Raw genomic sequence first — 19,119 nt, 5'->3', positions numbered from 1 at the left:
GTCTTGAGTTGGCTGCCCTTTAGTACCATATTACTCTGGAAATGACTGTGTTTAGTACTGTATCCTGCTGCTTACTGATGTCTTTCAAAGGACTGAAAGTTTCTTTCTGAGAAGAACTGAATCTTAATGTTTTTGTGAATTTTTTCTGTTGTTAAACTATAGTGTTTTATGTAGCATCTACCACATGGACATGGACAGTGAATATTTGTTAAATGGTGGGACATTAAAATTGAAAAGTAGGTTGCACGACACCATTACTATAGAAATAAAACTGCAATCCAATTTCCTTTTGAGCTTGTTTTCCCTATTAGAGGTTATCTTCTAGTAAGTAACCTGGGGTTGTGAAGAAAAGTCATAATTTTATTGATAGTTTTTATCAGATGGTATTAAAAGATCTATATATTTATTGTATAATAATATTAATGTTCAGTGTAAGTAGAAGTGAAAATTAAGTGAAATGACTTACATTGTTAACATCAGTAGTAATTTCTGACCACAGCAGTGTAGTTTCACTAAATTTTTTAAATTCTGGGACTTATAACTGTTAGGAAGGTATATGAAGTAAGGCTTCTCTACTGGCTCAGTGGTAAAGAATCCACCTGCCAGTGCAGGAGACAGGGTTCAGTCACTGACGGGGAAAAGCCCGCATGCTCCAGAGCAGCCAAGCCTGTGTGCCAGCACGATGGAGCCTGTGCTCCAGAGCCTGGGAGCTGCAGCTGCTGAGCCGAGCACCTTAGAGTCTGTGCCCTGCAGTGAGAGAAGCCACTGCAGTGAGAAGCCTGTGGACCACCACAGCAGAGTGGCCCCCCGCGTGCCGCAAGTAGAGAAAACCACATGCAGCAACAGAGACCCAGCACAACCAAAAATAAATAAAGTTACATATAAAAAAGGAAAGGATGTGAAGTCCACATTTTATTATCGTTTTAAGATTCTCTTTCAAAAAAAAAACAAAAACAAAACAACAACAAAAAAAGATTCTCTTTCAACATGTTACATTTGTAATGTAATTTTTATTTCTCAGTGAAATAAATTTTGTGTTTATTCGTAATTCCTTTTTAGCTTGCGAGGAAATATTTCAGTAAAAGCGGTTAAAAAAGAAGTAGAAAAGAAACTGCGATGTCTACTTGCTGATTTACCACTGCCCCCTGAGTTACCGGGAGGAGATGATCTCTCAAAGAGTCCAGAGGAAAAGAAAACAGCAACACAGTTACATAATAAAAGGAGGCCTAAGTATGTGCTTGCTTTCTACCTGCTCTTAAATTGACCAGAGATGATTCTGTATCATCAGAGAAAAAATCATAAAATACAAAATTAAGATTTTAAAAAAGTGTATTTATCTTTTCAGTTTAAGTATATGAATAAATTTTTTTGGAGCTTTGGAAATTTTTTTCATAATTGCCTGAGTACTTACTCAAAGTGACTAATAAAACCACAATTTTTTTCTCAGTTTGTAATGTATTGATTTCTTGGGATATTATATGTGTTGAAGAAAACTTCTATAATTAACACGTTTAAATGACAGAAATATTGAAATTGGGCACGGTGGAAGTCAGCATTCAGTGAGCCCAGACAAAATTAGAAATGGGCGAGCTGCTATGTTTTCCTTTCCTTTTAGCTTCATTTGCTCCCATAACTAATGCATTCTTCATTTTGCAAGAGGTGGAGTGGAAGAAGGTTTGAAAATTAGCTTCAAGTAAGTGCCTAGAGATAACTCTTTCCCTTGAAACCTGTTCGTCAGTTAAGAAGAGAATGATGATTCCTTTTTTTTTTTTAAACTTAACCAAAGAAAAGTGTGAGGAAGCCTTTGAGTTAGATCTGATTTTAGAATTGCTGTTTCAGGTAGTGTCTAGTATAAGAATATGAAGTGATTTTCTAGTGTAGAGTAGAAAGCTAGAGAACTTTTAAAATAGTCTCTCCTGAGTATTGTAGCTTAATTACTTAAATTCTGTTACCTGCCAGAATATTAAAATACTACAGAGTTACATATCTTCTTGACGAGTGTCAAATATTTGTTGTATATATAATGCACACTTTTTAAAAAGTGTGGATTCCTAAGGGATGACTATATTAATATTTCTGTATTCTCTTGACTGAAAGTCTTTCTGGTGCTTCTGTTTTTAAGATAGTTTTATTGAGCCATAAGTCTAAATTTGTTAATATGCTTTATAGTTAGATCTTTGGTAATTTTCATATTTTTAAACTTTTGACTTTTGAAAGCAAATACGTATAGATTTGTTGTCAGTGAATGAAAAAGAAAACACTCTGGTGGCTGGTTAGAGGGCTTTGACTCTTTGGACTGGTGTTGCTTTGGTCCACTCACTGAAAAATTACACTGTATTTCTGAAAGTCCTTCATAATCACTTTACTTCTCTTTCTTATTCTGTTAGTCTACAGAAGGAAAGTCAGTATGCAGAAATAATAACTTTACTTTCATGATGATTTATAGTACCAACTCACAGTGTTACTTGTTTTAGATGATCACAAATATACAAGGGTGAGGGGAAAGAAAAGATTTAAGATTGGGTGGAGGGTGGATGCTGAGTATTAAATAGTTTATTCAGTTTGCTTGATTGTATATAAAAACTTCAGAACTATATTTGATAGAATATGTGGGCCTCGCTATGGTGAAATCAAAGAGAAAGATATTGACTGGGGAAAACGCTGCGTGGATAAATTTGATATCATCGGAATTATTGGAGAAGGTACCTATGGACAAGTTTACAAGGCCAGGGATAAAGACACTGGTAAGAATGCCAAGTATTTTGAATCTTTGGGTCTATGGAATGTATTTAATTCATGTTTCTCTTCTAATGTATAACTTGAGGAAGTTTCTGGAAAAAGTTAAACTTGAATTTATCATGCTCTTGTTTCATCTTGTTTTTGGTTTCATTTTATATATAGATTAATGTTAAGATATGAGTTCAGGTAACAAGGTATATACATATATATGTTAAAAAATTTTTTTTTTAGTATTTATATGGGGGGATTTAGATTTTTTCGGTCAGTAAAATTTTATGTTGTTGGTAATCAGGTGGAAAGTACCTTGACCTTAATTAGTAAATTTTGTTCTGTTAAGACTTAAGTGACACCTATATTTTGCCGCCCTCCCCCAAGTTTTTTTCTGTAGAAATTATCCTTTATTTGGAGGCCAGATTTAGCAGTGTAGTCTTTCAGATTATAATGAGTCACCTGAGAGAAAGTTTTAAAAAGCCTTGGAATAGAGGAAAAAGTATGTTAGAGGTCATATATTTTACTAATAAATAGTGCTTAGAGCCAGTATTTAATTATTTATAGTTCCTTGTTGATACAAACCAATACATAAAATAGCATAGATGTTTGAGGCCACTTAGTATAAGGGAGACTACCTTAGGCATAGAAACTTTGAAGTCACTTATAGCTTGCAGCAATAAAGTCATATTTATAAAGATGATTCCTCATTATCAAAAGAGATTGAATTATAAAGCAAGGAATCATGCTGTATTTTAGAGTTCTGTTACAAAGAATCAACTAAGTTTTAATGATTAAAAGTAAAAATGTCCTTCCTTTGGAAAATTTGTAAGTACTGAATTCTTCTTTTTTCCTACAAAGAAGTGGAATGAACAAACTTATTATAGTGAATTTTCTCTTAAAATAGGATTTCTGTGTGTGTGTTTCAGTACACACACCTGGCTTCTTTGGTAGCTCAGATAGTAAAGAATCCACTTGCTAGCGGGAGACCTGGGATTCAGTCCCTACTGGGAAGATCCCCTGGCAAAAGAAATGGCTGCCCACTCCGGTATTTTTGCCTGGAGAATCCCATGGACAGAGGAGCCTGGCGGACTACAGTCTATGGGGTTGCAGAGAGTCGGACATGACTGAGTGACTAACACTTCAGTACTTAGACTATCTGTTACGAAACTCAGTTGTGTGTAAACTATGAAATCATTTCGTGTTGAGGGGAGAGCGCACAGTTTGGAGACACCCAGCTAAACCGGACTTTGGATCCCAGTTTCACTGCTAGATAACTGGGCATCTTCGGACAAGTTAATGTATATGAGCATACCTTCATATCTGTTTAATGTCCAGAGAATTTGCATCTGTTTAGAGAGATTTTTATACGTGTATCAGCAAATTAGGTGTATATTTAGTGTTCCCTCTTCATTTAAAAAAAAAATGCAGTGTAATGTATCAACCCTCGTTATCTTGCTTTTTTCATTTAATGCATCTTATCATAAAATAACAATACGTTTGGACCTACTGTATCCTTTTTAACAGTTATATAATATTCCATAGTTTGATAAATACCCCATAGTTTATTTAACCAGAGACTTTTTGAACCATAAATTTATAATTTGGTATATTGGAAACCAAAATATATTTTGTGGGTTGTAATTTCAAGAGGTAGGGACTGAAATTATGAATTAAAAATTGGGGGGATTCCCTAGTGGTCCAGTGGTTAAGACTCCAAGATTCCTCTTCAGGGGCATGGGTTCAATCCCTGGTTGGGGAACTAAGATTCCCATGAACTGCCTGGTGCAGTCAAAAAGAAAAAATAAAAGTTTAAAATATTGTTTGGTTTTGTTAGTTGGTAACCTGATTTTATTTACTTTTCTAATAGGAGAAATGGTAGCCTTAAAAAAAGTACGCCTGGATAATGAAAAGGAAGGGTTTCCTATTACAGCAATTCGAGAAATTAAAATTCTCCGGCAGCTTACCCACCAGAGTATTATCAACATGAAGGAAATAGTGACTGATAAAGAAGATGCTTTGGACTTTAAGAAGGATAAAGGTATGTGTGCATATTTATATAATCAGCTCTGTATATTCATGATGTTGCTAATTTATATATTTTGGTATTGATTATTTAAGTATTAGGTACAGTAAAGCCATTGCCTTAACATCAAACTTATTAAATTTTTTTCTAAAAATTTATTTTATTGAATTATAGTTTATTTACAGTGGTGTAATAATTTGTGCTGATAGCAAAGTGATTCAGTTTTATATTTATATACATTGTTTTCCATATTCTGATATGAATTTCATGTGATGATAAACAGAATATTGACTATAGTTCCTTGTGATATACAGTAGGACCTTGTTGCTTATCCATTATATTTATAATAGTTTGCATCTGATAATCCCAAATTCCCAATCTTTCTGTCCCCCATCTCCCCTCCTCCTTGGCAACCACAAGTCTATTTTCTGTGTCTGTGAGTCTGTTTTGTTTTGTAGGTAAGTTTACTGTGTCACATGTTAGATTACACATGTAAATGATACCATATGATATTTGTCTTTGTATGACTTCACTTAGTATGATCATCTCTGGGTCCATCCGTGTTGCTATAAATGGTATTATTTCATTCTCTTCTGTGTCTGTGTAGTATGTGTATATACCACATCATCTTTTCTAGTCATCTGTCAGTGGACATTTGTGTTGTTTCCATGTCTTGGCTGCTGTAAACACTGGGGTGCACGTATCTTTCTGAATTATAGTTTTGTCTGGATATATACCTAGGAATCAGATTGCTGGATCATAGGGTAACTGTTTTACTCTTCTGAGGAACCTCCATACTATTTTCCATAGTGGCTGTACCAACTTAAATTCCCACCAATAGTGCAAGAGGGTTCCCTTTTCTCCACACCCTCTCTAGCAAGTGATTCGTAGACTTTTTAGTGGTGGTCATTTTGAACTGGTATGAGGTAGGTACCTCACGGTAGTTTTGATTTGCTCTTCTCTAGTAATTAGTGATGTTGAGCATCTTTTCAAGTGACTGTTGGCCACCTGTATGTCATCTTTGGAGAAATGTCTATTTAGGTCTTCTGCCATTTTTCAGTTTGGTTGTCAAACTCTATTTTACAAATAGCTGTGTTGAATTATTTTACATGTATTACCTTACTGGTATTCGAGTCACCTAAGTAAACGTCAAAGCATACTTACCAGTATTACACGTAAAGCATTCACTAGTAATATTTGTTTTGGGGGGCTCAATATATAATTTTTAGTCTTTATTTTTTAGTGATTGAGAAGCAGTTTATAGTAGTAGTGTTAGAATATATTTACCTTACATTTTTAACATTATAATGCCTCAGCTTAAAAGTAAACTTTATGGCAGGCGTATATATATTTCTGAAATTGCTTTTTGATAAACTATAGTAGTATTTGGTTGACTTTTAGCAAAAAGAGCTGAAAAGACATTAGCGTGCTTTTTGAAGTAGTTAAAAAGTAGTTATTATAGGGATATATGATGGGTAAAAGAAATGCTCTACCTCCAATAGGTTTTAGATCTTCAGAGTAAGATTTTGGAACCAAGGTTGGAGCCCTGATACTGGTTTTCAAAGAGCAGAGCAGAATTCGTTTTCAAACTAAATCTGATGTAAAATAGGTTAAAGTAGGTTTGATTGAGCATGATCAAAGGTTTGATTGAGATTGATCATTGAACTCAACCATGATTGAGCATGATTCTTAGCCTTCTCCCATCCACAGCTATACACATCTACCATCTTATTCTTCTAGGGACCAAAGTATAAAAATGATTGATGTTATATGTAGTAACCATTTCTTATGAAGGAACCTATGTTTGAAAGTATTCTCTATTTCTTACGGAGATCATGAGAATCATCTTTTTAATTGACATCACTTTCATTTGTGTTTTTCCCCATAATGAAGCTAATTTCTTAGCCTGACTTTCAACCCAGTTTGCCTTTTTCATGTTAGTTTTCATTATTTCTTACAGTGTAGTAGAAAGGAGACTTGTTTGACTTTGGTTGGAATGTCTGAGATTAGAGACTTAGCTTTTTAATAAGGTCTTTAGCCCTTCTGAGCCTGTTGTTTCTTCACCCTTTAAAGGGAAATATTTCTCTTACTGTGTAGTGAGAATTAAGATTTTATGAATGAGGGTGTTGACAGATTTTGTTTTTTATTAATCTTGTACTATAGCCAAGTTAATGTAGTACTTTTCCTGTAACATATCCTGGACTTCCTATTTTTTCTGATCTGTGGATCACATCCTTGTTTATTTTCCCAAACCCAGCCCAATCAGTTTTTCTGATTGCTCACCAAAGTCGAGTCACATTGCTTGTTTGGTCAGATAGGCCAGCGCTCTTCTTTGCCCTGCGCCTTTGTTTACACTGGAATATACCTCTCCAACCCCAACACAAACACATTTGCTCACATGTGCGTGTGCATGCGTGCACACCCACATACACACACACGGTTTGAAGGCTAGTTTCTCATTCTCTAGGTCTCTACCTGAGTGTTGTTTAGTGAGGCCTTACCTGACCTTATGATAGAAAGCAAAGGGTAGCTGAAGCGCCTCTTGATGAAAATGAAAGGGGAATGTGAACAAGCTGGCTTAAAACTCAACATTCAAAAATACGAAGATCCTGACATCCAGTCCCATCACTTCATGGCAGATACTTGGGGAAACAATGGAAACAGTGACAGACTGTTTTCCTGGGCTCCAAAATCACTGCAGATGGTGACTGCAGCCATGAAATTAAAAGATGCTGGTTCCTTGGAAGAAAAGCTGTGACCAGCCTAGACAGCGTATTTAAAAGCAGAGATGTTACTTCGCAGACAAAGGTTCATCTAGTCAAAGCTGTGGTTTTTCCAGTAGTCATGTATGGATGTTGAGAGTTGGACAGTAAAGAAAGCTGAGTGCCGAAGAATTGATGCTTTTAAATTGTGATGTTAAAGACTCTTGAGAGTCCTTTGGACTGCAGGGAGATGCAACCAGTCCATCCTAAAGAAAATCAGGCCTGATATTCTTTGGAAGGGCTGATGTTGAAACTGAAGCTCCAGTGCTTTGGCCACCTGATGCAAAGAGCTGACTCATTAGAAGAGACCCTGATGCTGGGAAAGATTGAAGGTGGGAGGAGAAGGGGACGACAGAGGATAAGATGGTTGGATGGCATCACCGACTCAGTGGACATGAGTTTGAGCAGGCTCTAGGAGTTGGTGATGGACAGGGAAGCCTGGTGTGCTACAATCCATTGGGTTGCAAAATGTCAGACACAGCTGAGCGACTGAACTACGTGGCTGGTCATCCCATTTTCCACCACAGTGTCCTTAAGAAAACAACATTAAGTGGTTTCATTGTGGGTATATTTTTGTGCAGGATCACAAAGAGGCTGAAGGAGCTTTTTCTGAATTAACTGAGGGAATGCAGGAGAGACTTAACTAATTCTGAATTTTTTTCCTAATTAAGCAATTCCATTTCTTTTTAATTATCTTTGAGGGAATCTTTGACCTTTTTGTCTTTTATAGTCTTTTTATTTTTAATGTGAGGTATCAAAAACATTTCCTGTACCTCTAGACCTTTAGTTTCTGTGGTGGGATGCAATTACTTGTTTTTATTTTAGTACTCTTGTGTGCATACTTCCTGTTCATAAAGTCAACTAAGCTATGAATTATTTTGCAGCAGAAGCTTTGCTTTGTTATTTCCTTCTTTCAACTGAGGATTATGAATTTACAGAATATTTTCTGAATGAATTTAATAATGTTCAATTAAAATTTTTAATGCAGTTTATAATTCTCTGAGTAGAGGAAACTTTTTGTTTTACAGTTACATGAAGTATAAAATAAAAACCTCAGTTATTCATCTCCATGTGCTGTGCTTGGTTATTCAGTTGTGTCTGACTCTCTGAGACCCCATGGACTGTAGCCCGCCAGGCTACTCTGTCCATGGAGATTCTCCAGGCAAGAACACTGGATTGGGTTGCCATGCCTTCCTCCCGGGGATCTTCCCAACCCAGGGATCGAACCTAGGTCTCCCACATTGTAGGCAGCAGATTCTTTACCATCTGAGCCACCAAAGGGAAACCCAAGATTTGCTCTCCATATCAAAATGTAAATATTTATTATTCAGGTTAAAAACAAAGACTGAAATAATGGTATCAATATAGCAAAATAGTATTTTCATATTTAAAATTAATATAATATCCTGGATAACCAAACCAGTATTAAAATTACTTTGTATAAATTGTTAGCTATATTACTTTTAATACTAGCATTTGTTTAATGAGAGAATTGAGTACTTTTTTATTTTGGAATTTTCCTAAAGATTGAGAAAACAGTTTAGTAATGCTTATGGCAAAATGTCACCTGGAGTATGAAGTCAAGTGGGCCTTAGGAAGCATTACAATGAACAAAGCTAGTGGAGGTGGTGGAATTCCAGCTGAGCTATTTCAAATCCTAAAAGATGATACTGTCAAAGTGCTGCACTCAATACGCCAGCAAATTTGGAAGATTCAGCAATGGCCCCAGGACTGGAAAGATGAGTTGTCATTTCAGTACCAAAGAAGGGTAATGCCAAAGAACATTCAAACTGCCGACTGTGTAGTTGCACTCATTTCACGTATTACTAGGTAACGCTCAAAATCCTTCAAGCTAGGCTTTAATTGTACGTGAACGGAGAACTTACATATTTACAAGCTAGATTTAGAAAAGGCAGAGGAATCAGAGATCAAATTGCCAATATCCTTTGGATCATAGGGAAAGCAAGAGAGTTCCAGAAAAACATCTCTTTCTACGTCATTGACTACACTAAAACCTTTGACTGTGTGGATCATAATCTGTATGGACAGAGGAGCCTGGTGGGCTACAGTCCATAGGATCACAAGGAGTCGGACATCACTGAAGTGACCGAGCACACACATGCTGATAGTTCATCGGGTTTGTGGTGAAAGAATCATTGATTATTGATTGATTTGGTCATTTTTTCATTCCACAAACTGTACCAGCTCAAGACTTGGGCTGACCAGTACAGGATCCATTAGGCAACGTGGTTATTTGAATTTAAACTAATTAAAGTTAAATAAAATTAAAAGTTGAGTTCCTTTGGTTGCATTAGTGACATTTCAAGTGCTCTATAGTTGTACGTGACTACTGGCTGCAATTTGGATAGTGAATCTATAGATTGAAAGAAAGTGAAAGTCGCTCAGTCGTGTCCGACTCTTTGTGACCCCATGGACTTACAGGCCAGAATTCTCCAGGCCAGAATATTGGAGTGGGTAGCCTTTCCCTTCTCCAGGGGATCTTCCCAACCCAGGGATTGAACCCAGGTCTCCCACATTGCAGGGGGATTATTTACCAGCTGAGCCACAAGGGAAGCCCAGGAATACTGGAGTGGATAGCCTATCCCTTCTCCAGCGGATCTTCCTGACTATAGAATATTTCCATCAAATCAGCAAGTTCTAATGAACAGTGCTTGAGATATACATGGGAAAGAAAAACATCTGGTCTGTGAATCAACTGAGCTTCTGGGAACCAGACAGATCAATGGTTGCTAGAACTAGATCAAACTAATACATGAATGTCAAGCTTATTTCTGCCCAGAAGTTTTCCTCTGTTAATTTGTAATTGCTGAAATTTCAGTTGTAGGTGGTGACTTTTCAAGAGAAGTGAAAAAATTTAAATACAGGCTGTGGAATCTTATCTAATAAGCAGGAGAAATTTTGTTAAGGAGTCTGCACCTACCAACTCTATACTATGGCTTCTTTTTTCCAAACTTAAAAGAGTAATGAACTTGGTTGTCTTATTAAAAATACAATTTTCCTGTAATGGTGTGGTCTCCAGCACGTTATTGACACAGGATTGAAAGTAATTTGTAAGTTTAACTTTTTTATATACTGCTGTGTATGTGCTCAGTAGTATTTTGACTCTTTGTGACCCTATAGACTTTAGTGCACCAGGCCACTCTGTCCATGGGATTTTCCAGGCAAGCATACTGGAGTGGGTTGCTATTTCCTGCTCCAGACAATCTTTGCAACCCAGAGATTGAATCCGTATCTCTTGTGTCTCCTACATTGGAGGACTGCCTGTATTGTGGTATTAATTTTTGTCATATAAAAGATAAAGCTTGTCTCAGACGTTCAATTTATTTGTATCTGATATTTTATGTGAAATTTCCAATTAAAGTGTCTAGACCAGGGATGCATAGTTTTAAGATCTTATATCCTCTTTTTGTGTAGCACTACTACTATTTAGAATCAGTAATGTTTTTTTTTTTTAATCATGAGAAATGCCGAGCTGGATAACTCAAGCTGGAATCAAGATTGTCAGGAGAAATAACAATCTCAGATACGCAGATGATGCAACTCTAATGACAGAAAGTGAAGAGGAACTAAAGAGCCTCTTGATGAAGGTGAAAGAGGAGAGTGAACAAGCTGGCTTAAAACTCAGCATTCAAAAAACTAAGATCATGGCATCTAGCCCCATATCTTCATGGCAAATAGATGCGGAAAAAACGCAAACTGTGACAGACTATTTTTTGGGGCTCCAAAAATCACTATGGATGGTGACTGCAGCCACGAAATTAAAAGATTCTTGCTACTTAGAAGAAAAGCAATGACAAACCTAAATAGCATATTAAAAAGTGGAGATAACAGTTTGCTGACCAAAGGTCTGTATAGTCAAAGCTATGGTTTTTCCAGTAGTTGTGTACGGGTGAGTTGGACCATAAAGAAGGCTGGGTGCTGAAGAATTGATGCTTTTGAACTGTGGTGCTGGAGAAGACTTTTGAGAGTCCTTTGGACTGCAAGGAGATCAAACTAGTCAGTCGTAAAGGAAATCAACTTTGAATACTCATTGGAAGGCCTGATACCACAGCGCCAATATTTTGGCCACCTCATGCAAAGGGTTGACTCGTTGGAGAAGACCCTGATGCTGGGAAGGATTGAAGGCACAAGGAAAAGGGGGCAACAGAGGATGAGATGGTTGGATGGCATCACCGACTTAATGGACATGAGTTTGAGCAAACTCCAGGAGTAGTGAAGGACAGGGAAGCGTGGAGTGCTGCATGCAATCCATGGTGTTGCAAAGTTGGACACAACTTAGGGACTGAACAACAATAGCAACTTTTTAAAGTGAGGCAGAGGAGGAGAAAGAAAAATATTAGATTTTCTTTACTTGATTAAGAAAGTGATGTTTACTGGTTTAAATTTGGGAGATAACATATAAAGTATAAAATGACCCAGATATTACCACTGTTGAAATTTTCTGTAGTTTTCCTAATGTCTCTCTTTCTATACATATGATTATTTATTCCCAAACTGAAGTTCTGCTTCTGTCATTAATAACTTGCTTTTTTATTGGCATAGTGTCACTTGGATAGACCATATTTCATTCCTCCATTGTTGCACATTTTATTTCTTTGAGGCATTTCAACTACTGTTTCCTATACTGAAGTGTTATATTGGAAAATTCTAGTAGTTATTGTAGCTTTTCATATACCTTTAACCAAACATAGGAATTTATATGCTAGAAAAAGTCCTAACAAGTTCTGAATTATAGGTTTGATGAGAAATGAAGTAGTGAGTGATAAAAGATTCTGTATAATCGCATATAATTATAGCAGTCAGTGAGTCCATATATCTTTTTGTATAAAACTTATTTACATCTGATTATTCCCTTAACTTGATTATAGAAATGGGGTTTCTAGGTTAAAGGATTTGAACTTTTGAAATTTCTTGACACATTACCCCATTGTTTTCCAGACAGTTTGTGTCCATTTAACACTCTGAAAAGTAGGGCAGCAATAGAAACAGAAAAGGAAAAAAAGGGAACTGCCTCCACTTGTTAAAGGGCATCTGTGAAAAATAAGGATGTCTGCTCTTGCCACTTTTATTCAACATTACCAGGGCAATTAGGTAAAAAAATGAAATAAAAAGTAACCAGTTGGAAAGGAGGAAGTAAAACCAACTCTAATCAGTTTGTGTGTGTGTGTGTTTGCATGTATACACAGTACAGAGAATTCTGTGTAATCCACTAAAAATCTGTTAGAACTAATAAGTGTGGTCAGCAGGTGGCAGAAGATCAATATACAGAACTCTGTTTTTCTTTACACTAGTAGTGCAGTCTAAAGTGAAATTAAGAAAACTTTACTTTACATTAGCATTAAAAAGAATAAAATATCTAGGAGTAAATTGACCAAAAAATTGTAAGCCTTTGTACCCTGAAAACTGCAAAATATCATTGAAAAAATATTAAGACCTAAATAAATGGCAAGAGGTTGGATCAGATTCATAGTACTCCCCAATTTGATGTATGGATTCTGTTCAGTCTCTCTCAGAATCCCAGCTGGCTTCCTTATAGAAACTGACATGTTGATCGTAAGATTCATATGAAAATTCAAAAGGTGAACTAGTAAAACAAAAAAAAAAAGTTAGAAAAAATTGGAGGGCTCATACAGAGAGATCTCAAATATTACTACAAAACTAGAATGATCAGGACTGTGTGGTACTGACTTTAAGATAAACATAGAGGTCAGTGAAATACAATTGAGAGTCTAGAAACAGACCCTCACAGTTATGGTCAGTTGATATTTTTATGAGGATACCAGGACAAGTTTGTGGAAAAGAATAAGTTTTTTTAGCAATTAGTTCTGGGTCAAGTGGGTATCTATCCACATGTAAAAGAATGAAATTGGACCCTTTTCTCACATTATACACAGTAATTAACTGAAAATGGATCAAGAACCTAAATATAAGAGCTAAAACCATATAAAACTCTTAGAAGAAAATCTAGGAGTAAACTTTATGGCCTTGGATTGGCTAGAGCCACCTTAGTTATGACAGTGAAAGGAGAAACCAAAGGAAAAAAATAATTTATTGGACTTGATGAAAAGTTAAAACTTTTTTGGTAGACACCATTGGAAAAGTGAAAAGACAACTCACAATGGGAGAAATTTATAAACTATATATCTGATAAGAGGCTTGTGTCTAGACTATATAAAGAACTCTTAGAACTAAATGCAAAGGATTTCGGTGGACATTTCTCTGAAGAAGATATGCAAATAGCCTGTAAGCATATGAAGAGATGTTCAACATCATAGTCATTAGGGAAACACTGATCAAAACTACAGTGAGATACCACCTTATTCACACTATCAGTTGACCATAATTAAAAGGATAAGTAATAACAAGTGTAGGGGGAGATGTGGAGAAATTGGAAGACTCGTACATTATTGGTGGAAAGTAAAATGGTACAATGTACTACTTTGAGAAGCATCCTGGAATTTCCTCAAATTATTATATGTGACCCAGAACAGCTTCTACTCCTAAGGATATATCCAGTAGAAATAAAAACATACGTTTACACAAAAACTTGCATGCTGATGTTCATAGCAGGATAATTCACAGTAGCTCCAAAGTGTAAAGAACCCAAATGTGAATCAGTTGATGAATAGATAAACAAAGTGTGTTTATACAGTTGAGTATTACTTTGCCATTAAAAGGATTGAAGTACTTACACCAACATATTGGGTAACTTAGATGAAATACGCTCATTCATAAAAGCACAGAACCAACCAAGAATCATGAGGAAGTAGAAAATCTAAATAGACATGAAACTATTAAAGAGATGAATCTGTACTTAAAAAAAAAAAACAAAAAACTCCAGACTTCCGGTTCAGTCACAGCTAAGGGTTGAACAGCCATCAACAGGAGGACACTGGAACCCACCAAGAAAAGATATCCCATGCCCAAAGACAAAGAAGAAGCTACAATAAGATGGTAGGAGGGACACAATAATGATAAAATCAAATCCCATACCTGCTGGATGAGCAAGCCACAAACTGGAGAACAGTAATACCAGAGAACTTCTCTCATTGTTGTGAAGGTTCAGAGCTCCATGTCAAGCTTCCCAGCCTGGGGATCCAGCAAAGAGACTGGGAATCCCCAAGGAATCTGAGCTTGAAGACCAGTGGGATTTGATTACAGATAGGTCTTCCACAGGACGGGGGAAACAAACTCCACTCTTGGAAGGCACAGACAAAATCTTGTGTACACCAAGACCCAGGGGAAAGGAGCAGTGACCCTTCAGGAGACTGAACCAGACCTACCTGCTAGTGTTGGAGGCTCTCCTGTAGAGGTGTGGTTCAGCAGTGGCTTGCTGTGGGGATGAGGGCACTGGAAGCAGCAGTCCTGGAAGGTGCCCTGTGAAGTAATTCCTCTTGGAGTTTGCCATTAACCCTACCTTAGAGCCCAGGACTGTCACCTCAGGCCAGACAACTAACTGAGAGGGAGGGAAACCCCACCCATATGCAGATAATTGGATTAAAGCTTTATTGATCTAAGCTCTGCCCACCAGAGCAAGACGCAGTTTTTCCCATCCAGTCCCTCCTATCAGGAAGCTTACACAAGCCTGTTAGCCTCATCTCATGTTAAACAGAAGCAAGAAGAACCACATTCCCATGACTGCTAGTATGAAAACCCCATTACAGAAAGTTAACCAGGATGAAAAAGCAGAGAGTTATGTCCCAGATGAAGGAACAAGGTAAAAACTCCAGAAAAACAACTAAATGAAGATAGGCAGCATTCTAGAAAAAGAGTTCAGAATAATGATAGTGAAGATGATCAAGAACGGAGAACATGCAAGAAATGTTTACCAAAGACCTAGAAGAACTAAAGAACAAACAGAGGTGAATGTTACACTGGAAGGAATCAATAGCTGAATGACTGAGGCAGAAGAACAGATAAGTAACCTGGAAGAATGATGGAAATCACTACCACAGAACAGAATTTAGAAAAAATGAAAAAAAAAAAAATGAAGATAGCTTAAGAGACCTCTGGGACAACATTCGCATTATTGGGGTACCAGAAGGAGAAGAAGAGAGAGAGAGGACCCAAGAAAATATTTTAAGAGATAATAGCTGAAAACTACCCTATCATGGGAAAGGAAATAGACAATCAAGTTCAGAAAGTGCCGAGAGTCCCAGGCAGGATAAATCCAAGGAGGAGCACACCGAGACACATAGTAATCAAACTGACAAAAATTAAAGACAAAAATAAAATATTAAAAGCAACAAGGGAAAGACAAAAAGTAACATACAAGGGACCTTCCATACTGTTAACTGATTTCTCACTGGAAACTCGACAAACCAGAAGGGAATGGCATGATATATTTAAAGTGATGAAAGGGAAGAATCTACAACAAGAATACTCTACCTAGCAAGGCTCTAGTTCAGATTTGATGGAGAAATCAAAAGCTTTCCAGACAAGCAAAAGTTAGGAGAATTCAACACTACCAAACCAGCTATATACAACAAATGCTAAAGGAACTCCTCTAGCCAGGAAACACAAGAGAAGGAGAAGACCTACAGAAAATAACCCCACAACAATTAAGAAAATGGTAATAGGATGATAGATACTGATCATTATCTTAAATGTAAATGAATTCGGTGTACCAATCAAAAGGCATAGATTGGCTGTGTGGATGAAAATGTGCATGTATGCACTTCCACTTACCACATCACTCTACTTAACCCCTTAAATTGTATGTAATTATTTTCTATTGTTAGGTTAGTCATGTTTCCATTATGGCTTGCAATTATAATTATCTTTTGGTTTTTGCCTGGCCATTGATTGTGAAAATTGATAAAATCTCTTCTTATTTTGATTATGTAACTATTCGCTTAGTACCATTGTGTTATGATTGGTCAATAGAAAATCATTGAATTCTTTATCACTAAAACTAGCATTTAATAGAAAAACCTGTAATTACTTTTTAAAATCCAGATGCATATCAGGATTATCTTGGATAATTTTGAAAAATACAAATGCCCAAGTATTGCTTTTTTCTCCAAGATTCCAGATGTGTTTCTAATGAGCAGTCATGTTTAAAAAGAATTGGACTGTATGACTTTACTTTTATCTAGTTTGTTTCACTTTTTCTATTTCATATTCGGTGTTCCTGTTTCATTTAGTTTTTGTTTTCCAGGTTCTCCGTCTCTTTTTTTTTTAATGTTCTTTCTCAACCTTTTATCAAGAAAGTAGAAAAGATTTTGCATAAATATATATGTATATAAATAGTAGTATAATATATCTGTTTCAGAAAACTGAGGAATTTTTGCCTAGCCAAAATGTTTATGATATTTTGATACCACTTGTTTGAGTTAGTATGAATAGTTTGCTAGATTTCTGTTCACTCAAAACTTTGATATAATTCCATGGATTTGGTCATTTAGTATTACTTCTAAAAACCTAAGAAGTTTATTATGTTAGTTATCTTTAAATAAAAAGTTTGAATGAGGCTTGAAACTTCTAATCCAATTCTGAGAATATAAAGAGATACTATGTTGCTGGGAAAAAAAAACAGGAAATTAACATGTGATACAGTGTTATTAACTAAGTACAGATTTTGTTCATATTTCACAACACATAAAAAAATTTTCAACAAAAAATGCCCAGGTCCAGATGGTCTTGCTGATGATTTCTGTCAAAAATTTAATGAAGAATTAACACCAGTCCTCTCCAGACTCTTCCAAAAAATTTAACAAGAGAAATACTTCAAACTCATTCTTTAAGCCTAGCATTACTCTGTTACCAAACCGTGGCAAAGACTACAAGAAAACTATAGACTAATACTTGTGATGAATATTCAACAAACTAAATTCAGCAATGTTTTGGATGGATTATACACTATGATCAAGTGAGATTTATTCTTGGATTGCAAAGATGATTCAATGTATTAAAATCAATGTAATATATTACATTATTACAATGAAGGGGAAAAAATCATACGATAATCTCAGTTGAGACTAAACGTTTGTATTAGTCTCTTAGTCTCTATTTCTCAAAAAGAGAAAAAGCATTTGGCCGTTTAATGCACTTTTATAATAAAAACAGCCAACAAACTGGAAATAGAAGGCAACTGTCAACATATTAAAGAGCATATCTGAAAATTCCACAGCTCACATGCTTGGTGATGAAAGACTGAAAGCTTTTCTCAAATCACGTAGGAGACAAGACGATAGTTTCCCCATGCTGTCTGAGAATGGAGTGGTCTTGTGAAGCCTTCTGTAAGCCAAATGGTGTAAAGGGAAGAAACAATTACTTTAGGACACGTCTTGCTAATAAAATCAAAAAATGAATTGAGATAAAGCGCAGTTAGGGCAGCCTGATGCTAAGACTGTGAGTGTAGTTGCCAAGGAAGGAGCTTGGTAGTGCCACTCATTGCTCAGAGTGTATTCTGCCTCTGTAACGGATCAGTGCAAAATCAATACTGAATGCTATTTTTGCTTTTTACCTTTTTTGGTAACAGCAAAATTCCTCTTTCAGTTAGCGAAAACAGATACTAATGTAGGTCTTCTATAAAAAGCAAAGTGGTGTAAAATGAACTTTCTAAAAATGGGATATACCTGTACCTGCTTTTGATGCAGGTGATAGAAGTCCCAGTCAGAACAAGAAAAAGAAATAGATGCCCAAAGAGGAAAAGAAGAAATAAAATTATGTCTGTTGATAGACAGCATGGTTTTATGTGTAGAAAACTCTAAATGTTTCACACACACACACACACACACATACACCAAGTTAGAATTAGTGAATGAATCCAGCAAAGTAGCAGGGAACAAAATCAACATCCAAAGATCAATTGCATTTCTATACTCTTAACAGTGAAAAATATGAATTAAAAAATGTAGAGAACAATTATATTTACAATAGCATCATAAAGAATTAAGAGGAATAAATTAGTAAAGGAGATGAAAATGTTTTACACTCAAAATTACAAGACAGGAAGTTAAGGGCACCAATAAATTACAGATATTTGTGTTTATGGATTAGAAGACTTAATAGTTTTAAGGTAGTAATACTACCCAAGGTAGTCCGCAAATCCAGGGCAACTCTAACAAAAATTCCAACATTGATTTTTGCAGAAAAAGGTTTATTTGTTTTATTTAAAAAGTATAATGTATAATATCAAACCTATGCATAAATTTAAAAATAGTATAATGAAATAACACTCCATGTACCCATGGCCCACCTTTACCAATTATCAACTCATGGCCAATCTTGTTTGTATATGATCCATATCACAGTGATCTAAACTGCAATCTCAGGAATCTAGAAAAAGAACAAATTAAACTCCAAGTAAATAAAAACAAGAAAATCATGAGTGGAAATCAGTGAAATAGAAAACAAATATAGTAATAGATTAAAAAGCAATAAAACCAATATGTGATTCTTCGAAAGTGGGAATATCACTTCCGACCATACAGATGTTAAAATGATACAAGAATTATGACAGCTTTATATTCATAATTTCAACAATTTAAAGGAAATGAACACATTCCTCAAAGGGAAGAAAAAGGCAGAGCAATGGTAAATCTGAGTAACCTTTGTGAAAGGGTTGTTGGACCCAGT

At 35.9% G+C, this 19,119-nt stretch overlaps 1 protein-coding gene across 2 annotated transcripts in view; it reads left to right on the top strand.

Annotated features, from left to right (window-relative positions):
- CDK13 (cyclin dependent kinase 13) overlaps positions 1-19,119 on the top strand; it is a 122,613-nt gene that overhangs the window by 39,644 nt on the left and 63,850 nt on the right. For both annotated transcript variants that reach the window (XM_043463537.1, XM_043463536.1), the window contains exons 3-5: positions 1,060-1,230; positions 2,605-2,744; positions 4,598-4,768. In XM_043463537.1, the coding sequence (XP_043319472.1) occupies positions 1,060-1,230; positions 2,605-2,744; positions 4,598-4,768 (482 nt within the window). The remainder of the gene's footprint in view (positions 1-1,059; positions 1,231-2,604; positions 2,745-4,597; positions 4,769-19,119) is intronic.

Source organism: Cervus canadensis, chromosome 3 (genome assembly GCF_019320065.1).
Source record: "Cervus canadensis isolate Bull #8, Minnesota chromosome 3, ASM1932006v1, whole genome shotgun sequence".
Taxonomy (NCBI): domain Eukaryota; kingdom Metazoa; phylum Chordata; class Mammalia; order Artiodactyla; family Cervidae; genus Cervus; species Cervus canadensis.
The sequence above is the reverse complement of the archived record's forward strand: the minus strand, read 5'-3'. Positions and strand labels throughout refer to the sequence as shown.